This window comes from Spea bombifrons, chromosome 1 (assembly GCF_027358695.1).
Source record: "Spea bombifrons isolate aSpeBom1 chromosome 1, aSpeBom1.2.pri, whole genome shotgun sequence".
Taxonomy (NCBI): domain Eukaryota; kingdom Metazoa; phylum Chordata; class Amphibia; order Anura; family Pelobatidae; genus Spea; species Spea bombifrons.
Window position 1 is genome coordinate 82,351,392 of NC_071087.1, and position 26,152 is coordinate 82,377,543.

Sequence of the window (26,152 nt, forward strand, 5' to 3'; positions counted from 1 at the left end):
GCCAACACCCATCCTATCAAAGTATGCAAAAGCATGATTTCAAATAATATTTATAAAGCACCAACATATACAGCAGTGTTGTGTAATTTAGCTGGGTTGACAAATAACCTCAGTGAAGCATTATGTGAAATAAAGGGCAATGGAGGCTCTGCTTGCAAGCGCTTTCTCAGAACTAATTGCGTGATGTCAGCTTTACATGAATGTATAGCGTGATCTTTTCATTTCCCACCAATGCAATAGGGCACGGCCATAGTTTTGTGATACGGACAAACAGGAGATGACAAGGTAAATGGAAGATGCAGATCATTGACCAATGATTTTATATCCGTAGGTATATATCTGCATTTGGCCTGGAGGCTCCAGGAATCCCAGCTGAATACTGCACCCCCAGCCTTCAATCTCCACAATGGGAAGGGGAGGTGGTATTTGGCACGCTCTCTCTACTCCTAATTTCTTTTTCTGTATAGTTAGGGGCCCCATCGCCTCATACTTCCCTTAACCCCTTAATGACAAAGCACGTACATGTACGGGCTCAAAATGCATTGTTTTCAATGGGTTTAGGGACCGCCCATTGTCCTTAAGGGGTTAAGCCCACAGATATAGCCCCTAGATATAGTTACATCTGAAAAAACAAAACAATACATAACACCAGTTCTGCTCTTAGCTATGATCTTTCAAAAGAATGTCAAGGCTCCATTCACCCATTTTTACATACCACTCTGTTAGCAGTTTCCTGTCATACTATCTGCATGCAATTATATAAAGAGTGATACAACCATCGACTCAGAGTTTTTGCCCCAACCTCAGGGTGACAGGGTAGCTTCCAAAAGTCACACAATCTTGACCTCACTCCTTCCTATTCTGTACCACTGTGATCAAATCTGAAGCACCAATTGGTGCTTTTGCAACCAGCAGGGGAAGACAGGTGATGACGAGGTGACTCGGGAAGACTAGGTTAGTGTGTGGTGCTGTTGGTAAGCGACACGCTGGGCAGTTGCCTGGTGTGCAAGGTGGCCAGCCTGGGATTGGCTACTACTATGTTATGGTTGAGATCCCTGTTAGAGTGCAGGTGATTCATTTAAGTGCATCCTTAAATAATGACAAACCAATGTTTCCATGAGGGCCAGTATTACAGCAATTTGGATAATATGGTTGCCTAGTAATATAATTTTCAGGATGGGCTATTAAAGGGTTAATATTTCAAGAATCTCAGGGTCAGCTCATATAGAAAGTTCCCAGGTTTGCCTATTTCTTAATGTTTGTAAGCTATTTTGCAAAGTTCTACTTGTGTAGAAATATACAAAACTGATTTGGGCGGGGGGGGGGGGGGGGGAATTAAAAAGGCCAGATATAAAAGGAAACCCTGACAACTTTTGAAGCAGGGACATCTACCTGACCCTCACTTTCTAGCACAACCTACAATGGGGAGGGCTGCGCAGGCATAGAAAGTTGTTGGGGTGATAGTGGTAAGTGATGGGACCACTAGGACTCTACAGTCAAACAAAGACTGGCACCATTAGAAAGTTAACTGGTATAAGGCTCTGCGGAATACGCTGGTGCTATGAAAATTAATATTATTCATAATAATATGTTCCTGTGAAATACACACAGTTCTCTAGTGTAGGTCAGTTTGTTGGATCTCCACTACACTCATCAAATCGTGCTCTTGTCTGGGAAGTGTTAAAGAGTGATTAAGTTTAATTACTGGCTTTTGAGCTAATAAAACAAAACACTGCTCAAAGTTTGCCCTCAGCACTGTTTAAGTCTGTTGGAGACGTCGAAATTATTTAGTAAAAAAAATCTGGTTTGTATCTGCTCCCTTGAGATACCTCCTTTAATTGAGCGGTTTACGTGAATGTATCCCAATATCTTTTACACTCTTTTGACCATGGACTTCTTTATGTAAGATAACATGTACTCCTCCGGTTTGGCAGCTGACCTCCCTGATTCCTGCCAAGCCCAGAGGAATAGTTTTATGGCTCAGAATGGTCATAAAAATATACTTTCCAAAGGTTCAGGAGGTTTTAGCACCACTTGTTTGTCTCATAAAATTCTGCAATTCACAGTGAGCTGACCTTCATCATTCAACAAGACACTGCAGGCTGGAGGTTAGCTGTAGGTAAGAGCAGGGTTCTACAGAAAGATCAGTGCAAGCAGGATATGGCGTTGTATGTGACAAAATATCTTAACCAACCGATGGATTAATTCTAAGATGCCACCTGGATTATGTGCTGCAGAATATGATGGCGCTATATACAGCAGTGTGCAAAAGTTTTAGCCAAGTGTGAAAGCATTCGGTAAAGTAGGAATGCTTTTAAAAATAGACATTTGAATAGGTTATTTTTAGTATTTAACAAAATGCAAAGTGAGTGAACATCCAAAAAAAAAATCAAATCAAATTTGCTGTGACTACCCTTTGCTTTCAAAAAAGCATCAGTTCTTCCAGATACACTTCCACAAAGTCAGGGCTTTTGTAGGCATACAGTTAGGTGTATGATTAAACAGTTATACCAAGCAGGTGCTAATGATCATTATTTTAATAATATCTAAATTGAAACACAATCCTTAACTGAAACAGAAACAACGGTGTAGGAGGAATAAAAGACAATGAAGAACAGCCAAACAAACTAATAAAATGAGGTTGTGGAAGACAGCTTAATGTCAAAAGTCATAACCGATGATGACTGGGCACCGCAACACAACACAAGATAGTTATACTGCATCAGCAAGGTTTCTCCCAGGCAGAAATTCCAAGCAAACAGGGGTTTCCAGATGTTCTGTCTAAGCTCTTTTTGAAGAAGCACAACGAAACAGGCAATGTTGAGAACCGTAGATGCAGTGGTCGGCCCATAGTGCAGCAGATGAAAGAAACATTGTGCTTTGTTCCCTTCACAATCGGAAGATGTCCAGCAGTGCCACTTGCTCAGCATTGGCAGAAAAGAACGGGATTCTCGTGCAGCCATCTGGTGTCTGGTGAGGTCTGGTCAGAAGTGGTCTAGAAGTGGTCTTCATGGAAGACTTGCAAAGTGGAAACAAGGCCAAGGGACTCAACTATTCATGAAAAGTACAGAAAAATGGCAGCAGGTGCTCTGGTCTGATTAGTCAAAATTTGTAATATTTGGCTGTAGCAGAAGGCAGTTTGTTTCACTGAAGGGCTGGAGAGCAGTACAACAATGGGTGTTTGCAGGCAACAGTGAAGCATTGTGGAAATTCCTTGCAATTTTGGGGCTGCATTTCTGCAAATGGAGTTGGGGGACTGGTCAAGATTAATGGTCTCCTCAATGCTGAGACTTGCAGGCAGATCATTTAAGTTTTTAAGAACTATCTTTAGTGTCTACAAGAACAAGGAGCCTCGGAAGTGATAGTATGGATCTCACAGAGCCCTGATCTCAACATCATCAAGTCTGTCTGGGATTAAAGACAGAAGCACTTGAGTTCCTTAACACCAATGTCTGATTAAGCTCTGAGTTTTTAAATCAGGCAAAACAGGCAGACAAGATGGACTGAATTGATCTTATCTATTGTCAGATTTTATGCTTCTTTGTTAGGGTATGAACAATTTACAGTTACATGATTCAGTCTGGTGCTAGAAATAAGAATTTAGGAGACATCCTAGTGACCCCAATCTAAAGATGTTTCAGCTACGTTAGTCAGTCACTTTGACAGATGTACCAAAATATAATATATGCCAAAATATATATACCAACCCATTACATGACAATAAAGCTGTAACTGACATTTAAATGCCTAGGAACAAACTACATGACATTTTCATAGGGTAATATATTCAGTTTCACGGCCCAAAAGAAGGCCAAGGAATTCCTTGGTCCTCTTGTTAAAGGATTGTGGTGGCATCTACAAATATTTATGTTTCACAATCTAGAAATGCCTACCGGGCTGCTGATGCAGGGACTTCAATGTACAGGGTTCAGGAGGATTATAGCTATTTAACTAAACATACACTATAGAGGAACTATATTGGATTTACGCATTAATACTATGAGGAACCCAAATTTTACTGTTCTCCTAAACTACCTTAAAATGAAAGCCAAGGCTTCATTCAGTATTACCAACACAACGATTCACATCCTTTCTAAAACAGCGTTTGGTAGTACATTTAAAGGCTAAATATACCCTCAAATTGGAAATGTGTTATATTTCTTTACAAAGAAAAAAAGCTAAAGCTCAAAAGACAAGGGTCTATGTTGAGGGCATGAAGACTGTGAACGTCTGCACTAGAAGGGTTATGTTTTGAGCAATTTGGGTTCAAAGCAAAGGTTGAACAATCAAAAGAACATTCCTATGGGTGCTATGGTGACTGCACTACTTTTAACACTTTCTCTCCCTTAATCATTTATGACTGTGTTGGTTGGTTTGTATGATTGGTTGTATGATTTTTCGGAATATTACCCTTTAACAAACTATTTTAGACCTCAGCAAGTCCTGTTTCAGGATACGTTCGGCACTTCGAAATTCTGATATTGTTTTCCAATCCAACGACTAGATCTGCATTTGCCAAGAAACTACTCTCACAATGCATAGCCAGCATCCTAGTCCAGAGCATGCTGAGCATCATGGTTGTTGTCTGGAGATCTGATGTTGTCTAACTAGATTATGGATAAGTAAAATATACCTATAAATTGGCAAGCTTCTATACAAAAAAACAGGTTGCAGAGGTTATAAATCAAAATTAAAGTAACGGCATTCAATTAGGTATAGCTCTGTGTATGATGTATCTTCTTGTTGACAAATGAGAGAATATGAAATTAAATTTCACATGCTTTATTTGAAGTCTGTGTTGTCAAAATTGTCATTGCTTGCTCTGTACATACCAGCCAACAGTCCCGAATTTCACAGAACAGTCCTGTTTTTTGGGGGTCCTGTCCCGTCAAATTCGGGCCTGTCCCGGCATAACAATACTGCCAATGCCCAGTGCATTACACTGAGCACAGGAAGCATGGTCTAAGCAGTGTCTAAGACACACACACAGCATAAACGCTTGTAAATGAGCTCCAAACTACCCTGTACTGGTTAGCCCAGAGCGCAATGCTGCTCACTGCCCCCTTTACGCCCCGCTCCCTCTTTGTCCCGATCCAGGAAGGAAACATAGATGAGTATGTCTGTGGTTATGGTACTTAGAAAGAACAACAATGGAGATGAGGGAAGGCCTTGTGCAAATTTCCAGATACATTTCTGTAGATTGACAGTTTTTTCCACAAATAAACTAAATATTACTTAGTAAAGTTAATAGGTTTCCTGTTATTTTTATTTACCTGAATGAAATTACTATAGTTTCCGAATAGGCACATCTGTGTTTAGGGGTGTAACAAGAGGCGGTGCGGGCCAAACAAGTGGGTGGAGTTAGAGGAGTGCCCAACCGCCCACTTTTTCCTGACTAGCCACCTTGTAGAGCTAGAAGGCTTTGTGCAAGTTGCGATGGAGGGCTATGCTGCCAAAAATCATTACTGTTCGCGGCAATAGGGATGTATGATTGGTACATTTTGAGCACTCATCTAAACCGCAACCTACCTCCTGTTTTAAGCCCCAGCTATAAAACATGAGCAGCACATTGGGATTCTACACAAAATGAGGGGAATTTGCACAGAGAAAAAATGTTCATTTATAATATCGGGTTGGATGTTTGCTTGTTTGCAATATATATGCTGTGCTTGTATTTGTGTAATAATATTTGTCAATGTTTTGTTGAAGCTGGAATGGGCTAAAGCCCCAAATGTTGCAGACGCCTAGCACTACCCCTGGAAACAAGAGATGAAACTTTCAGTAGTCTAATTTAAGAGGGTTACCAATCCACTTATTCACATAGATGTCAGTTTCTCTGTTTTCCCCTGTTGATATTACTGCTGATAATACACATTGTGTATCCCCACCATTTCAGGAGTCCTGAGGAGGAAGCACTGGAAGTAGACAAGACCAGAACATGATAACCTGGCCCTCTCACCTACCGCTGCTAGTGTTGCAAGGTGCTCACGTGGGGGCTACAATAAAGGTCCATTTACTTTACAGCTTCCTGGGACGGTCAGGGGACATAAGAAGAACTCCCCGCAACGGGGCCATAATCACCACTGCCCATAAAAGCGAGACAGTGGGGTCAGCTATACAGGACTGTAGGACAGTGCCCGAAAATCATAAATGACCCCTAAAACTGGATTCTGCTGAAAAACAAAAATTGGAATAAATATCATTAACTAGTACGTAAGCTTGACTCACTGGGATTCTCAATTTTTAGGTAAGGATCAGTCTAACGGTAATATTAAGAATTTTACAGAAATGTCTGCAAATAGTACCTGGAAACTAAATTTTACCAGTGAGTATACAAATACCCTTTTCTAAGGGTATGCTAAAATATGGATGTCCAAAATCAAAAATCACTTTACATGAGTCACTTTACATGAGTAATACATTTACATCTCAACTTCTATTTAAGAAGTAAAGCAGTATACGACTGCATTTCCACGCATGCAGTTTTCCAATGCATACAGTTTTCCAATGCATACATTATCACAGAAATTATTTAACGCTATTTACCGTGGATTCCACATTTAATTCACTCATAGAGCCAGAAAGCGTTTATCCCTGCAGCCCTATGTAACATTTATTAAACAAACACAATTTTGCAGGACGGAGAGCTAAGCCTTCTTCCAACATCGGGTCCCAATGCTGTTCTCCAGCTATGTTGCTTGGCTTGCATTCCATTAAAATGAATCCACACACTCAGACTAGATCTTGCAAATCCCAAATTAGTTGAAGTGCAATTTAAGCGATTCATTCCTCAATTATAATGAGTGAACGGCCACTTAGTATCAATAACGTCTGCCTAGAAGCAGCAGGAAGGGATTAAGACCAAATGGAAAAACATGCATCTGGATTAACAGTTTCATTGACCTGCTGCCTAAAAGTTGTCTAACTCCTTTAGCAAATGATCACTTTGGCAAACAGACTGTAGTGAGGTAATGGACAGTAATGATCTGTGAGACATAGGATAAGTAATCATTAGTAGGAGTTTGAACCAATCCTTCATTAGTAACAATTACTCCCCTGCTATAATGAATCCACCCAAGAAATCATTACTCTCCAGGAGCAAATACAATATTGTAGAATTAACAAGATATCCTTTATCCAACACTTCCTTCCAGTGTAAACTATTTAAGACACAAGCTACAATATCAAGCAGTATCATGCAAACCTTTTTACATTTAATGCACTCGTTGTGTGTTAATGTTAATTTAAATTAACGTTAATTAGCCAACCCTGTTCTTCTTGGAACATTCATAAATACATAAAAAGGTTTATGTACGCCTATCGTAAAACTGTTCTAGAAATCCCACCACATTCAGCTGAAGGTAGAATGTATGGGCCATGGGTACTTGGCTCTAGGTGTTCCAAAGTTTATGTAGTTTTGATCCAATGTGGGACAGGCCTGGATGGAGGCTATGCAGGGTGGCTAGGCATTAGAGAAGAACAAGCCGGAGTTCAGTTAAACAGAAACTGAAATAATCAGCAGGACAAACACACTCCCATCTTAATGTTACCATAGAGTTATCTCGAGTACACCAGAAGAATAGCGCATTTGATATAAACACTGATTTATAAACCAATTTTCAGCTGTTTCTATAAAGCTTTTAGGGCTGTAGAACACTGCGAAGCATTAATATTGAGGAAACATTTTGTCGAAGAAAGAAGAACTGAGGGATTTGGGTCCCAAACAGGAACTACCCCCCTAAATAGGGACACTTGGGAGATATGCTCTATGGTAACTGACCCCATGAAAAATGCTAAGAGCTTCTTATTTCCTTAAGTTGCAAAGAGTGAAAAAGATTATTGATTCATGCTGTCATAAGTACAATCATAAAGTCAGCCATGTTTAAACTAGTTTTTTCTTACCTCTGATAGGAAAGTCTGTGCGGATTTCTGAGCGCCTACATGCAGTAAATATTCATACACATATAAAGCTAACCTGAAAAACACAACAAAACATGTATTTGTGTTAATATAAAGAAAAACATTCAGAAAAAACAAACTTTTGTGTTAATGTACTTTTAAATACTGTAAATTACTGAGCGTTATGCACACCTTTAAGTAATTTATATGAAAAATGTCCGCAAACAGCACAAGATGCCTTAAAACGGCACGCTGTGTCAAAGATATATATATATATATATATATATATATATATATATATATAATATAATTCACAATAGGAAGCGGGTGGAATATGTACTGCCTTATAAACAACACAACACATCACCATGAGCTCTAGGCATTGATGTTGATTTTTCCATCCAGTACTTTGTTCTTGGAGATAGCTTAAAGTCAGACTTGGTTCCTGGGTTTTATCAAGCTATGTATGTCCTCATATTTTCAGGGACAGTGACTACTCTTGGTTTTAATCCTAGTAACCTATTTTTTTCTATATTTAAACCAGTGCATATAACCTTGATGCATATAATTACTGTGTGTTAATAATCACATCCAACTATCTTTCTGAAACCTCTTTTGTAGGTTTCCGTAATATGGTGGTCTGCGTTTAATTACAGAGGAGTTGGTGCCTCCATTAAGCGTGGTGCAATTATTATTAATATGATGGGTTTTGAAAAAGAAGGGGTTGAAAAGATTTGGTCAAACTGAGTAGGAGCCTGTCCCAAATACAATGTTTTCCCTTGAGAGGAAAATTGTATTCTTGAACCAAGATAGGTTCCAGATATGTTGTACCAGATATGTTTTTGATGAGCAAATGATCATTTGGTAGACACCAATCTGTTGAGCAATTAGCCAAGTTATTATACTATAAACAGAGGAGGTCAGCATTGCTCTGGAGCATAAGGGGTTGACGGAAAAAAAATGCAGTACATCAGCAAAGTGTTTTCATCTCAATTAACCCAGTTTTGCAAGCATTAAGGGCTAATACAAGAAGGAAGAGCAGTTCATTTCTTTAATGGTCTCACTGGGAGACTGTCCATTAGATGCTGCTTACTGTAGTTGAAATATAACGCACACTATCCTTTAGACTTTCTTCTCCACGTGAGATTAAGGCATCAGCCAACAACAACAGTGTATTCAAGCATAATAACAAGGGTGCACTAATACTTCTTTGCAAAAATATATTAGGACTGGTCACAAGCCAACAAAATGCCTTTTCACTTCTCACAAGTTTAATTTTATACTGGAGGATAATACTACATAAAAAATCTAAAAAAGATTAATAATACATTTGTTAGTCAACTTCTCATTATCAATCAAAAAAAGAGATTCGAGTGAATTACACAAAGATATTCACTCTCAAATTCATCAATAAGGGAAAGTAAAATAAGTGAAAGTGGGACACACAAAATGGGGCTGGTGACTCAGAGTAACCTTTAAAACATTTCTCAATAAAGACAGTGAACAGCGTAGTGAAATTCAGGACACAATATGTTTATTCATGCACAGTAATTCATTCACATGCCAAAACACTATAAGCACTGTTTATGAAGTGTGCAATGCACTTCTGTTGAGTAACATACCCCCAACATTTCAGATGTCCTAATCAGTCTTGTACTCTATCCTGCTGTCCCACCAAGCTCTACCCCTCTTGCCTTTCAGAGGGGTTTCATTCATAGTATGCATGTAGCGCTGCCAATTTGGGTGACACTCTACCTCTCAAGCTCTGTACCCCGGCGTCCTGATTCACCAGAAGTAGACGTTAGGAGGTAAAATACCTGTGTTGGGGGGTGTTGCTAGAGGTGGGGAAGTGGCAGAGCAGGAGGCAAAAGTGACTATAGCTTGGTTTAGGTGGGTGCCTACCTTACCAGAACTGCCTTGCAGCACCCAACTACAGAGCACTGCAAAGTGACTATGGAGGAGCTGCCATGCGGCAGCACATACCATGCCCAATTGACCCCCACTGCCAGCTATAGCAAGATAGTTGGCAGCTATGGAGGACAGTGTGCGAAAGCTTGGGAGGTATGAGTGCATCATCTAATGATATCACTATATGCATGTGTATATGAAAGTGGTTAAAAAAAGTGGCCATTTAATACATTTACTGTATATATTATATAAACCTGGATACAACTATCGACAACACTCTTATCCACCCCTTGTTTGATTTCTAAACATTAGCGAACAACAGTAGCCACATTCACAGCAATATATGTGGCTGGTGGATTTGTAAATACATAAAATATGCCACGGTAATTCTCAATTTTATGTACAAATGTAACTGACTGAGATAGGACTAAAGCCACTACACACAGGTATATCCATGTGGGAAATCATTTATCTTTTTTAAGAGTTTATGCAGATTTTGACACCTGGCCAATTAACTCCGGCTCCAGCATTAAACAGAGGTTAATGAAGTGTGTAAAAAAGCTCGTATTTTGCTAATTACGTTTTTAATGCATATTTTGCAACTTTTCTGCCACCGTGACAACACATGTTGGAGAGCACATGCTTTAAAACTGAAGTCACAAGGAATAAAGTTTGATTTTCCAGTAGCAGCAGATTTTTACATAGTTATTTGTGCAGAAAAGCTGGTAATCTGGATGTTAATGTGTCCCTGGTCGTAGCTGGCAGTTTAGTCTTCATTTGGGTGTGGGTGATAATTGAGATGACCTTGATGGAGGCTTGAGTTTTCAGACATGAGTTCCATCAAGTACAGCTTAACATACCTAATATACCTACATATGACAGCTGAGGGATCCCTTTACATTAACAGGTGTCCTCCTGGCATATGCAAACTCATATGCATTTGCCCAGCTTCCAGCTAATTAATTAAAAGCACTCCAGACAAAAGAGGGGTAGTAGCAGCATTATGTCCTCCACTTGTTGAAGGGGGTGTGCTTAGCTGCATGGATAGTGGAGGGGTCCTTACCCAGAGTGGTTATATGATTTAGGGCTTGTTTGTTGTAATTGAGAAGACAATCTGAACAATAGTGTATTTTATTTACATTTCCTCCTCTTTCTATCCATACTGTGACCTTTAGGTCTGTTTCATATTGTGAAACATTTGTAAGCAGGTAACCTTCTAAGCTCCCAGAAAAGAGGAACACCATAGGAGGTAAGAAGGACAGAGTATTTGATAACAAGAGAAGGACTTTTGGAAGGTATGCATAATCTGTCTGAAAAATAACTCTTTGTTAGTGAATTTGTAAATTATACCTGGAATTGGCTGATTTATCTGTGCACACCAACTAATATTTGGTTGGTTGGATCAGTCTCTGGATTTAACCACAAAACATGTTTACAATACCTAGAGGAAAACCTCGATTCCTGTATATCTGCTTGTTTCCACATTTATCCATGCTCATAGTTAATTAACCATCAGTAAAGGAACTTCATCGTCTTCTGGTTGCAGGAATTGTGTGTTTCTACTCAATAAATTGGCACAGTTTTCCATCACCGATCACCGTCCTTGATCTGACCCAAGTGTCACGTAATATGATTTCTCCTTGGTAGCAATCCTCTACAAATTTAACCCTGTTCCTCAAGATATTTGTTTACAAGACTAACTGGTGGTCACGCATGCTAATATAACTCCTTCTTCTAACCCAGCAAGCCATTATTTCAAGTGATTTATACTGTTTACTTCTCCTGTTGACTTTGGCTGGTTCCACACACTATTAAATAACTACTGATAAAAAAAAAACCATCCAGTCCAAATCTCTTCTTGCTTTCAATCTTCTCATAGACTGATCTTTATGACCATGAAATTACCGTGTTGTACAAGTGCCAGTAACCGTCTGGCAATCATCAGGTGTATAAGAGAACATCATTCTGCTTTGGGGGGACCCCTCCTGGCCTTTGGATGAGAACTGGTGCTTTCAAGAGAATAAAATACACACACAAAATGTTTTTTTTCCCACTGGCATCCAAGACACTGGTGCATGAATGCAGTGATTTCAAGCCTTTAGAAATACCGATGTACAGAGACTGCATTTTAAATAGAAAAATACTGCTGTCCTTCAGCTCCAACCCACACCCTGGTCATATGTATACATTGCTGATGGGCCTTACAGGGTAAGCCTGAAGTGTCCCTCTTTAGGAGGTACAATACCTCTTTTCCTCCCTTCATGTCCCTCTTTTTTAGGAGCTAAGAATGTTTGATGGTTATTACTGTATCACAGCGTTCTAATTACAATAACATGTATAGAAACAGCGGAAAAAAGGTTTAAAATTGTGCAAATAAAATGCACGATCCTTCTTCTAAATAGCTTATATAAATAAACATCAATAGGTCACAAAGTCACAAAGTTTGGTTAAAGCCCTGCCACCTGGCCACTCCTCTACCTACATCCGCTAAGATTTTTTTCTTCTTTAGCAATTTGAAAACATACAATGTGTAAATATTGTTTGCTTGTAAAAAGGTTAATATTGCACTGTTCCCAAAATTGAAACTGTCACTCACTATTAAAGTGTATCAGTGTAAAGTATGAAGGGTAAAGTAGGGCCTTTTCACCTGCTATTGTAAAGGTCTTCTTAGCAAAGTTAACGAGATACCTACCTATTCACCTGTTTTGGCCTCAACACCATCTCTGGCAAAAGCAACTAAGCAAAAAATTGGTGTATCCAGAAGCGTCTGATGTCAGTCAATGGAAAAAAAAAACCTTCATATGAGCATTTTCCATTAATATAAACTCAGTGATTATGGTGATTGATCTGTATATCAATGATCGGACCTTTCAAGTCCAATTCACTCACAAATCTGAACGTGCGATAGATAAATTGACTTATCATGAATGATTACAGAAAAGAAAAAAATTGGAGGAAAACTGCCAAGAGATTTCAAATTATTGCAAATACAACATGCACGGCAGGGCAGGAAATCCACTGGCGTGGAACACTTTGTTTAAGGGACACTCCAGGAAGTGAGTTCTAGAACTGGCCAGCACTTCTACAACAGTGGAATCCCTGCTCCTGTTCCTGGCATCTGGGTCACTCGCTCATTACGGATAACTGGTGGATAAGGATAAGAAGGCTGTGCTGGATGCTGGGAGATCAAAATACACTTAGGACAGAGAGTAATAACAATATCCTGGTCTGTCACATGTAGGTTAATCCAAGTCACCGACCTAGTGACCAGTTCAACTGTGAAGATACAGAGAAGCACACTGTGACCTACTAAGGGAATCACTTTCAATTGTACGGTGCTGCCTGTGCAATAGTCCTGAGATCCAATACTGTGTATGCTTCATACTCTCCATTATTTATACAATTTTGTGAAGTTACTCTCTATTTAATAGCAGCTACCTGGTTAGGATAGTCTTTATATGGGTTAAAGGGCGAGGATGGAGACATGAGGATAAGAAATTGGTTTGGTACACAGTTTCCGGCTTCCCTAAGAGAAAATAGCCCCTGATTGTTAAGCCAAATATCTTCAGAACAATTAAATTATAAATATAAGTTTCAGGTACAAAGAATTGAATTAAGACAAAAGCTGTGCTGACTTCCAGTTAAGTATCTGGAACGTCATATTATTCATTATCATTTAGTGGTCTTTTATACTTGTCACTGATAAGCGTCTAGTTGTCATTTCCAGCCTTGAATATCAATAACGGAAAGCCTGTTACACATATAAACACAGAGATCAATGAAAACCTTCACTTAAACTATTCATTAAAAAAAAAAATACGTAAAAAAACACCCACATTTTTTCTAATTTTCTATTTCTTCTTGATATGAAAAAAATAATAAGGCTTTACTTTAGGAAAGTTAACTGAAGAAGATGAAAAAAAATCCCATTAATCTCCTACAGGCAGATATTTAGGAGGGCAAGGTTTTAAGAGCACACAATAGAGATACAGTGTAGATAAAAAGATTTACTTTGGTTATTTCAGGTTACACAGCCATCTGTAAATCATAATATTGATCTTTACCATGTATTCTCCATGCCTGCCACAGTTGCAAGGAGCAGGAACAGAACTATAAAGTTGCTTTCACATGGCTGCAGACTCAACTACTGCCATGTTTTAACATTTATTTTTAGATAATATTTTATGTTTGCTATGGTAGAATGTACACTGAATATGTTCATATGAACATATACGTTAAACAAAAAAAAACAACAATAAAAAAACATCAGAGGGGTATATCATTAATTTATTCCATGCAGTTTCTGGAAATAACAAAGCAACAACTTTTTGTTTACATTAAGCAATTACACAATGGATGATGCCTGATTTTCAGTACACAAATAAACACAATCATTTCAGGATCCACCCTAATTTGGTTGCCATTTTAGTAGCCGAGGCTCTCACATTACATTGAACTGGCTTTACATGATGATGGGATGCACAGCACTTGTCATTGAGGAAGGATGTCAAACATTAACATTTAGTATGAAGAAAGTGTTCACCGCACACTTCAGCAGAAAACCAGAGGGTCAAGACAATTGCCTACACACGCCATCATCCCTTGATGTATGTAACTCTTCAAAGGTCAGACAATTAAAACAATCATCCGAGATCTAAGTTATGTGTTGGAGTAGATGTTTACCTCTCTTCATCGAATCTCTTACCACTAAATGACACAGTGGCATTGACAACATGGCAAAGCAATGGTGACAAACAGACCTTAGAGTAATGGGCAGAGTTGTGTACACTATAAACTCATAAAGAGAAGCACCATAACTGACTGTGATATAATAATATATATGCTTCGGTGAGATGGTGCAAGCTGCATTGTTCCCTCTCTAAACAGAGCACATGATACTTGACAACAATCTTATGGGCACAATCTTATTTCAGACAGTGAAGGTACAACAAGCACCACAAACTGTCTCCAGACATGTCAATTCTAAGACTGAGCTCGGAAAAGTACAGGCACCAGAAAACACTAACTCCTACATTATGAAGGCCACCGTATTGTTACATTTCCAGAACACTTGATACTCCAGTGGAGTAGAGCTGGAAAACATATGGCTGAGGTCCTAAATCCATTCAACATATGCTTCAGTTGTGGCCCAACTCTATCAAGTAACATCACCGCATACATACAATGAATTTCTCCATTCTTCAGGCACATCTCTCCCTGTTGGAGTCAGCAACTGATGCACTAAAATGTACACTCTTAATGTACTTCACCATTCACGGGAGAGGGTGTGTCCGGAAGCGCCACCATTTTGCCGAAGTTCACCCCGGAAGGCCAGAATAATTTCTGCAGCACTCTTTACGAATTTTTCGATTTAAAAGATTTTTATTGATACCCAGGCACATCATAAGATATGATAGGCAAAAACATACAAATCAGAGCAAAGCGGCGCCCGGACTTCGTCTTACAGTAACAAATGTAACACGGAACATGTGCATACATAAAGTAATACCGACAGTACTAGCATTGCGGGAAATCACGGGCCTCATCGAGCCAAGGTGGCAAGGAGGAGACAATCAAGAGAAAAGGGCCCGGAGTCGGCGACATAGGAAAATTCAGGACCGTGCGTGGTAAACAAGAGCACGGTAACGTGTAGTGCAAATAACCAGGGGGAGGGAAACCCCAACAGGTAACGGGCCATCCCGTAGGCAGAAACCCCAGACGGACATTTTGCAAGCCGGCGGGCAGCGAAAAAGAAGGGCGGAGCGGCCCTGTTGGTCAGGGGTCCCAGTACAGGAACCAGGGGGAAAGGGGGTACCACAATGGGAGAGGAGAAGAGGTAAACAAGGGCGGAAAGGAGGGAGAACAAAAAGAAAGGTAAAGAAGAAGAGGAGAAAAGAGAGAGAGAGAGAAGGAAAAAAAATGAGAAGAAGAGGGGGGGAGCAGGGCAGAAGAAGAAGAAGAGAGAGACCACGCGGTGCGCCGGAATGATACCTCACAGAGCAGCAATCCTTCCTGTGGAGCCGTCAGCGTAAGCGGAAGACATCCAGGGGGTCCACACCTTCAGAAATCGTTCAGTAGTGTTGTGTATGTAAGCAGTGAGTTTTTCCATGTGCATAATATGCCAAATTTTAGATAAAATTTGTGGTCGGGAAGGGATGCATGTGTTCCAATTTTTAGCGGTAGAGAGCCGTGCAGCCGCACATATTCTGTGGATGAGCCGCTGAGTGCATCTGGGGAATTGGGGGTTAGGGTGGTCCTTATTGAGTAAAGCCGTCAAAGGGCACCTGTCTACCCATGTACCCACAAGTTCACTGAGAAGGTCAAAGACCCAGGTCCACATGTCCACGGCCAGAGGGCACGACCACCACATGTGAAAGTACGAGCCCCTCTCTCGTGCAACCATCACCAGAGCCCAGGAAAATCCGGGCAACCCGGGAAGGATGGAGATATCACCTGCCAACCACCTTGAACGCGCCCTCTTTAATGAGAGTATTATCGGTAAGGGAGAACGTGTTAGTGTATATTTCCGTCCAGTCCGACTGAGCTAGAGGCAATGGACTCAAGGTCAAGGTCTCGCTCCCACAAACGGCAGTGGGGAGGAGCATCAGGGAAGGCATGTGTGATAAGGTGAGTGTAAAGCTGTGAGATCGTGCCCAGATGTCTCCCCCTAGCCCAGCACAGTCGTTCGAACGGAGTCATAGGAGGTAAGGAGCAGGGAAATTTGAGCCCCTTCAAAAAAGATCAAAGATGGAAGAAGCGATACGCTTCCGTAGGGGCCATCTGTAAGGAGGTAGTGAGTGTATGTGAAGTGTGTAAGTAGCCTCGGTGATAAAGGTGACCAACCTTTGTAAAACCATGGGACCTCCACCAGTGGAAGGACGCTAGCGCCAACCCCGCAGGAAAGGCGGAATTACGGAACAGAGGAGTAAGGACAGACGGCGTGTGGTGCAATTTGTGTCGCGTTTTAAGTCGGTCCCATAGAGAGAGGGAAAAGGACAGTGTAGGGCTATCAGCACAAGATGGGCGCGTGCTCCCCCCCAGCCAGCAGATCTCCAAGACATCAGGTAAGTGGCACATAGTCTCCTCAAGGGGAACCCATCTAGGGGCTTGAGAACCGAGATGGACCAGAGCAAGCTGCGCCAACTGAGCAGCATGGACTCTTTACGAATTTTAATTATTATGGCCACTCTTTGCACTTCCGCAAAACAGTGAAGCCATGGGGACAGCCCCCCCCGGTTCTGCCAATGCCAATTGGGGGACAGGATATGCCCAGAGGGCTCCAAACAAAAATTTGGAGCCCTTTGTTTTGTTTCTTTGCGGGTCCCTCCTCATTGAGATTTGTACGCATTGACGAAATTGACCAATTCTTGTTTAAATTAAAATTCCCACGAATATGAATGCATAAGTCTAATATATGTATTTATATATATATATATATATATATATATATAATGTCAAAAGTGGTTTGCACAAATGAACAGGCAACCCCCCCGATCTAATACAAAAATTAAGCATTAATACCAAATGAGGTGGTCAAAATTTTGGCTAACCCATTGCAGTGCTCAGACTTGGTTGTGTGGTCCACGGAGAACCTTCATGCCCTAGGCAGAATGCTCACTCTATCCACTGAAGTCAGAGATAACTTAAAAGCCCAGTGTCCACTGGAAGTCACTGAAGGAATCATTACTGAATGAATAGTAAATCTGTCCATGTGGTGACAACCAAATTAAAGCTGGATGATCAGGGAACAGAGCCTCTAGTCAGGGCAGCTACCACAGTAATATACGATCATTTGGCACTCCCAAGCATTTTCCTCTCCTATGCAGTGACATCCTGTATAACGAGTATATCACAGGCACTTACATTTCATAAATGCAGTCAGTTACAAAAGTTTTCATTCACTTAGCTCTTAAATATCCAAATCCATATTTCATATTTAGGAAAGATTTTTCAATAATCTGAATAACCAGCTCAAATTCTTATTTGTTTGTAAGTTAAAACTCTTGCACAAACACAGGTAGCTCAGTTCTGGTCAGTGGTCCATTTTCACACCGGTATAAGAATTTCTGGTGTTTATTTGCATTCCTGGGAATGTCCCAGTGTCGGCTCCTTGGAGCTTCCTATCTCCTGAGGGTATGGCTGTTATCAAGGGGAAGTGCTAGTTGGAAGTACCAGTTGGCATTGAGTAGGTGGTATTGGGCATTACCTGGATGACTACTGGACATCATCAAAACTCACAACTGGTCTCAGACCTATTTTTCAAATGCAAAGATGCTACGCCACTGGGATCAGTGTTGAACCCAACACAGACACACTTTGGAAAGGGAGTCACCAAGCAGGGCTTCTCAGAAAGAGAGGCACATGGAAGTAAACACTTTCTGCTATAAGGCATACAAAGTGGCGTAACTACAGGCTAATTTCCAAACAGGCCATTAATGACTAAAAGGTCTATGTAGGTTCTGGTTGTAGTACAGTGAAACATCCGTGGATTCTTGGTCCTAGATTGTGGATTAATATTGATTATTGTAGGTCAGTAAGAACACAGGTCCCCTGCATAGCAACAATGGAGCTAGACATAGAAATTGAAATATATATCAAAAAATTCAGCACTAATAATGATAAACTGTTAACATTACTGGATATCAGATTCCTACTGTATGTGTCTTAGCTTGTAAAAAAAAAGCCAGCAACACTTCAAAAAACCAAAACACTCTGACACATGAAATCAAAATTGTTGATAAAAATAAAATGGCGCTTCCATCTATATTTTTCTGTAAGGATTGGAAAATCAAGAGCCATATTTACACCCTATGCATTCAATTCGTGGAAGGCAAATTGCCATCTAAAGCCGTCTCCTGTGGTTCAGAGCTATATTTAATGTTGCTTGTGTTGGTGGAAATATTCCGCTCAGCCACAGAGATTGCAAAGGAACAGAAGCCAGGAATAACTGATTGTGGGCTTCTTAACCCATTGGGCTCTGAAGCAGGAAAGTGGTACAGAGATCACATGTATGTGGTTTCACCAGCAAAACCTACTTTCCCTACCAGTGGGCATTCCTGCCAATCTCTAAGATATTGTTAGATATTTTATAGGTCCATGTACAGCAATCACCAATCCATTGTGATACCTTCCTACCTGACAGGATAGTGCAAATCATGTCTGGCGCAAAGAAAATTTGAAGCGTAGTTTGTAGAATTTAGTAATGGCACAGCAAAAATATTTGGCTGTGTGAGTACAGTATTCAGTGCAGTCTGGCACACGTTCAGCAAAAGAGACTGCATAGAAATGGAGCGAAAGTTCTTGGGTGTGAGTGTCCAGTTTCTGCATGCAACCAAGTGGTAGACATCAATGTGCCAACACTGTATATTGGTGCCTACCCTTGGGGTAGAGCATGCTGTTTTCACATTACAGACAAAGAAAACATATACTCACATACATGCATACACACACACATACTCACACACATACATACATGCATAGACACACACTTACATGCATCACACAGCTTGGCAGATACAGCTTATTTTGTCAAGAAGTATATATAATTTTGTTGGGGGGATAAATGTAGCAATTTAAAGAATAATCTGCATTATATTTAACCCTTCTTTTCTAATATTTTAAGGAAGAAAGGTGCATAGGGGTTCCCTCTGTGAAGCCACCAAACAGCCATCTAAATATATACACCTTGTACCCATCCTTCTTAATCTAAATGTATATTTAGATTGAACAGGGTAGGCACAAGATGTTTGGTGGCTTCTCACATGCTCACATGCTGCAGCTGCCACTGCCCTTTTCTTCCTTAGGATATGAGCTACAAACATATATAAGCATTCTTATCACTGTGGTATGAACCTACAAGTTGTGTGACCTCACTTGCGCCGACCGGGGCAAGCCCAAGGCATTGTGCTGCCTGGTTCTAAGGATAAAATGCCTTAAGACCCTTAAGACAAGCAAAGCAGGCTAAAGCATTATCTAACAGCAGACTTGTATAGCAGGGGCCATGGACGTAGGAACCCCTAATAATCTGGGGGGGGGGGGACAGCATTTTCCACCATCAGATCCCCACATGCATGTATAGATTAACTGAATAAGACATACAAACCCTATATTTGCAGGTATACATAAATAATGTATGGAAACAGAGCGTAGCAGATATGGATCAACAGAACACATAAACCGAGCTTTGCAGGTATAAATCAACTGGAATTCACATTAAAAGTCAGCATTAAAGATAGAAACCCCCTAAATTACAGGCATAGATCACAGGTTGCACACCCCAAAGGCCAGCCCAGGCGTCCCCATTCCCCACATATAACCTGACCAGCGCTCAGATTACACAAATTACAGTCCAGAGTGAGACAACTTTGTCCCCAAACAGCCCAGCTCACAAATAATTAAAGCAATTCATCCACACATTAATTCATTATTTCACTCATTCACACAATTCATCCACATGTGGATCAAATAAATTCTTCTACTCATTCACACAATTTATCCACATATTAATTCAATCATTCTAACTCTTTATTTCAATATACTTACTACCACCCTTTTGTTACTTTAATCCCCACTTCACCCCCTTCTCACACTATCTACCCCCTCCTCATACTATCTACCCCCCTTCTCACACTATCTACCCCCTCCCTACCCCCTTCTCACTAGCTACCTTCTCCCTACCACCCTTCTCACTAGCTACCCTCTCCCTGCCCAACCTTCTCACCTGCTACCCTCTCCCTGCCCCCTCTTCTCACTAGCTACCCTCTCCATGCCCCCCTTCTCACTAACTACCCTCTCCCTGCCCCCTTTCTCACTAGCTTCCCTCTCCCTGCCCCCCTTCTCACTAGCTACTTTCTCCCTGTCCCTTTCTCACTAGCTACCCTCTCCCTGCCCCCCCTTCTCACTAGCTACCCTCTTCCTACCTCCATATGACATCATATGCCGGCTCTCAGTGTGAAGTGCAGGCACCGAGACAGACGCCTCACGCTCCCACCACTGCAGTCGGGGCAGCATTGAGGCGGGTGGCAGCGGCAGGGAGCAGAGGAGACAGAAGGACGCCGAGCGCTTGCTGAAAACGACCGATCAGCACTCCTCTCTCTCCTCCTGCGGCGTTTCTATTGGGGGGTTCCTACGGCCCTGGGGGGGGATTTCTTCATAAACGGTCCCCCCCGCATGAGTTACTGGGGGAGGATCTATTCCCCCCGTCCCCCCCCGGTTCCTACGCCTATGGCAGGGGCTATTATCAGCATGAGTTGTCCATTGCTAGTCATAGGCTTACACTCTACACTAAAGTTTAAGGCATATGTTCATAACACTGGGAGTCTGAAGAAAACATTTCAACTCACTCTAAGCATTATGAAAGGCCAACCCTAGTGATTCTTGTCTTGCAACAAAAGCTGAGTGGGCCCTGCATAACACATAGTTCATTTGGAAAGTCTTCCTGGATATCATCTCACAGAATTGGCTTATATTATTATACCGCCAACATTTCAAGTATCCAAATCATGACACCTGTTTTAGGGGTCTCGCCTTACAAGAATAGCTATCCCTGGTGCTCACCATCCCGAGATGGCCATGTGGGAGCTACAGTGGAGGTATGTGCTGATTTGATAGCAGCTTAGATTAGTCGGGGAGATCAGAGGACCTCCCCAACTGGCCCATGATCCCCACTGCTCCCAAAAGTAAGACAGTTGGCAGCTACGCCAAAAGTCAGTCAAAAACTTGAACACCTGAGAGGTATGCATTATACAGGGCCAGCTCAGTCTTCTTTGCAAGAGAAGTACTCCGTGGATAGCCCTTCATCTGCATTCTCCCAGATTAGTGGTGCATTGCCTTCAGGACAATCTTCAGTTTTTATAACATGCGTCGATAAATGTTATTAGCTTTATCCTTTCTTTCCATCTTTCTCATTTTCCTTCCAAAATTTGCAAAATCTTAAAATGTGTTACTTTTATAATCTCATAAAACTATCTGGGTCTTTTCAACAACCCATCCACCATTTCTCTGATCACAGAGGGGAAAAAAAAGAGGCTTGAAGTCGCAGTAGGGAGTTATACACTTATTTCCTCTTAAGTGGTATCAGTTACCATAAACAAACTGTATACAATCTAATCCTCTTTTATAGAACACACTTGGGATAAGTTCATAACATCCTTACAACTGGAATGTTCATATAACAGGAATTACCCGGGGACCCTGTGGCAGTGAATGATAGAGCAGTGGGATAATAAATAGTACTTTGTGCAAACTCACTGCCCTGCATGGCAATTTAAGGATTGTGCTCACTTTTGCAAGCCTGTGCTGTGTTCTATGTGTAATAACAAAATAAACCATGTTTGTAAAACTAGATACAGTTCTTAAACGCGCTACTTTTTCTAAGATGGGGTTTAACCCTCTATAGTGCTTTCTTATGGTAAAAGGCAAATTTACCAAATCTGTTATGTATGCATTATGATGAATGTATATGGGAATTAAATATATATATATATATATATATATATATATATATATATTAGAAGAAAATAAATCACTGCTTGTTTAATATCTATATCATAAAAAGTAAAGCTGCTGTGCTTTATAAATAAAATGTACTAATGTAAAAGGAAAGAAACATGTCAAATTGTTCAGTGTGTTCCTTTATGTTCAATAAAGAAGTAACCCAAATTGTGTGTCACTATATTTTAGATTGATATAAGTATCCCAATGCCAGGGAACAAAACGGTTTTACACCAGGGAACTCAATTATTAAATAACAGCTACATACCAGTATCTCCCAACATTTCAAATGGGCAATGAGGGAGGGACACATTTTGTTTTAGAGTCCTGGTTATTTGCATGTCTTGGGGAAGGGCTTTTGTCCCTTTGTGGCCATTCAGATTCCAGACGTAGTTCTAAATACATTTATGTAGCATTTACAGCATGGATGGGTTGTGGTTGTGTGTTGTACTAGGATGAAAATTATGTATTGTGCATGATGTCTAACAAATCTGTTTCAATTACAATTATAGAATAGCCCATCAAGGGTGAAAGCTGCCAGCCCTCCCTTAATAAGTGAACAACCTACTATATTACAATGCAGCTCACACAACTGTGGCATTTAACACACTAAAGCAAATTAATAATTGTAAGGATGTTTAAACAACCTGCCTTTAATAAATAGACATGCCCGGCTCTGCATAAACAGGGACACCCTACCTCTCAAAAGAAAATACTGTAATAATGGGTAGATTTCTTGCTGTGATCCATGTCACTCGGTCAAAGGTTGCTGTGAAAACCAGTGTTGCCACAGAGGATCTAAAGGTGTACATCTTAGGCTGAAGTTATGTTCCTCATTCATCACTGCGGCTTTGCTAATTTAGTCCAACGGGAACCACAGTCAATCAATACGTAATACCACACAGAGAAGGCTACAGAGTGACAAGCAAGTTCAGAGAGATAAAAGTATGGGTAAGGGCCAAATGTACAAGTCTGATGCCTCTATGCACAAATACTACAGATATCCCTTACAATACGCTGGAATTGGTGAGTGGGGAATAACCAGGAAACTTTTACAATTTGATTAAGATTAGAAAGAAAGGCTAAAGTAGTGAGAATGATGGCAGGAGTGATAGCTTTATATAGGAATGTTCCAGATTTAACCCAAAGGCTCAGAGGCTGGCGGGTGGTTGCCAGACATCCAGGGTAGACTTTGATCACCATGTGGAAATGGGATTTGGCCTACTACTTTCTGGTGAACTTCTTGCCCTTTCACCCCCCCCATATGGCTAACCTTGCTGCCCCTGGCTCTACTCTTACCAGCTCCACGAAGTGAACTTCCCAGGTATACTCACAGTCCAGTAAGCTCAAAACTGCCTACTTTGTTGACGAACGTTCCATGCATACTCATTATCAATAACTGTACTCTGGCACAGTAAATACTAGACTTGGGCGCCGGCCAACTCTTCGTGTTCGTCTTTGTGTAGGGGAAAAATCTTCGTATTCCACGAATATTCGCCCGTTCCTGTGTTCAGTTTGGCCGAATATTCATTGACAGTCCTCGTGTTCGTTTTTTTCTTCTTCGTTTTTTGCAGTTTTTTTTAAAAGGAGGGGTTAATACGGCGTTAACGCAGTATGCACTACGCAGCAGCTTTGGCACCAGGATTTTAAAGGTCCGTACGAGCAACTCTATTGGTCGCCTGCAGGGGCCTCCTCTGCCATCAACCAATTAAGTGCACCTGCTCTTCATTGGTTGATGGCAGACGAGCCCCCTGCTTGCGACCAATCGAGTCGCTCGTACAGAGTTTTTAAATCCTGGCGCCGAAACTCAGCCTTGGGAGACCACTGGTCTCCCCGCTCCAGGAGTTAAAGGCCCATATGAGCAACCAATAGAGTCGCTCGTACAGACCTTTAACTCCTGACAGCGAAAGTCCGCCTGGGGTCTCCCTGCTCCAGGAGTTAAAGGTCCGTACGAGTGACCAATAGAGTTGTTCATACAGACCTTTAACTCCTGACGCGGAACTTGGCCTGTGGAGACAAAGAGTTAAAGGTACGCACAAGCAACTCTATTGGTCCCTGGCCGGGAACTTCTCTGCCATCAACCAATGAAGTGCATTTACACTTCATTGGTTGATGGCCGACAAGCCCCCTGCTGGCGAACCATAGGGTCGCTCGTGCAGACTTTTAAAATCCTGGTGCCGAAACTTGCTCTGGGGAGAAGACTGGTCTTCCCGCTCCAGGAGTTAAAGGTCCGTACGAGCGACTCTATTGGTTGCCAGCAGGTAGCTCCTCTATTGGCCACCCATACGGACCTTTAACTCTTGGAGTGGGGAGACCAATGGTCTCCCCAGGCGGAGTTTCACGGTCAGGAGTTAAAGGTCCATAAGAGCGACTCTATTGGTCGCCGGCAGGCACCTCCTCTAGCAGGCAACCAATAGAGTCGCTTGCACGGACCTTCAACTCCTCGCGCGAACCTACAGCTTTCTGCTCCTGTTAACCTCTGCGATCCTGCATAGATAAGGTAAACTAGATGGGGAAGGGACCAGGGAGATTATTAGATTAACGAAGACTAACACGGAGATGTGTGTCTTCATCTTTGTGTACGTTTTGCCGCCGCCATGTTCGTTTCTTCAGTATTTGGGCTGAACAGCGAAAATGCACCATTCGCGTTTGTTTTCATGTTCGCCCGAATACGAATGCACGAGGCTAATACCGTGAAAATCCTGAAAATATTGGCTCTCTGTGCACTAGATGGTACCCCCTGATAATAGCATGGTAACTTCACTGGGATCTGTATAATTAAATAATTAAATATTTTTAACTTTATTTTAATTTTTTTACTATTTTTCTATAATATTTGTATTTTTCACTTGTTTAGCTTGAAGGCGGGGTTTCTTCTTTTCTTACCCTGTTGCTCATCACAGTAAGCAATGGCTCTTCCTGTATTCCTGATCACAGTATGTACAGCAGAGGGGTGATCAGATATCCCAGCAGGGTCTGGACAGACCCTCCCAGGTCTATCCTACATTGATTCAGTGTTTCTGTAGTGTTATTACTGGCAACAGGGAATGCCCAAATGTGGTTTCTGTTGAGAGGGGAGTGTACTGACTGTTATTGGAAGTCGGTTCTCCTGTTTATGGATCTCCCCATTGCAGCAGAAACCTCAGAGAAAGATGCTTCTGAGTAGGAAACTATGGCTTGTTGATTTGCAGATGCCCCCAAGAGTTAAAATTGACTTAATCATAATCTTCACTCCCACACTTATGCAGGTCTACTAAGACTTGTTAGCTTTGCCAATACAGCAGTAAGTAGTACTCTTGGAAATGACACCACAGTAGCAAACTGCTCCAAATATATATACTCATATTTGATAGACCGGGAATTTTCGAACTGTTAGGGAGGTGTGATACATATATATTTCTTATTTCACCCATCATTCAGGTGCTACTTTTAATAAGCAGTAAAGTATTGTGGCAAAATAAGAAAAAGATAAAAAAGGATTCTGGTTTTGATAACAACCTAAATTATCACACTTATAGCAGGACCAACCAGCAATATTTCTCTTGACCTATACATTGGATGGCAATTCTGTTGGCCCTTTGTACATATCATTGCTATTGTTGAAATGCAGGCTGAAAACAGTATTATAATGTCCTTTTCAACACAGAAATAAAAAAAATAAGTTTGGAGGACAGCATGCTGCGTGAAGCCTGGATGGAACCCACAGATATATATACACGCATTCTGTTCTGTAATATCCACCACCCCCTAAATGATTTCCCTCTGGAAGCATTACATACACTCACATCAATTATGCATCTCTATCAGCTATGTAACAATATCCTCGTTCCACGAAACACTTCATATATTTCCA

General features: G+C 41.1%; 1 protein-coding gene and 1 long non-coding RNA gene across 2 annotated transcripts in view; both read right to left on the reverse strand.

Moving 5' to 3' along the window:
- Positions 1-26,152, reverse strand: part of SSBP4 (single stranded DNA binding protein 4) — a 150,079-nt gene that overhangs the window by 103,008 nt on the left and 20,919 nt on the right. The window contains exon 2 of the mRNA XM_053465721.1: positions 7,903-7,975. Coding sequence (XP_053321696.1) covers positions 7,903-7,975 — 73 coding nt within the window. The remainder of the gene's footprint in view (positions 1-7,902; positions 7,976-26,152) is intronic.
- On the reverse strand, positions 4,729-5,376 carry LOC128493226 (uncharacterized). The gene is made up of 2 exons (XR_008354207.1): positions 5,274-5,376; positions 4,729-4,793 (listed from the first exon to the last, which is right to left on the reverse strand). It is a non-coding gene; the product is annotated as an uncharacterized LOC128493226 (long non-coding RNA).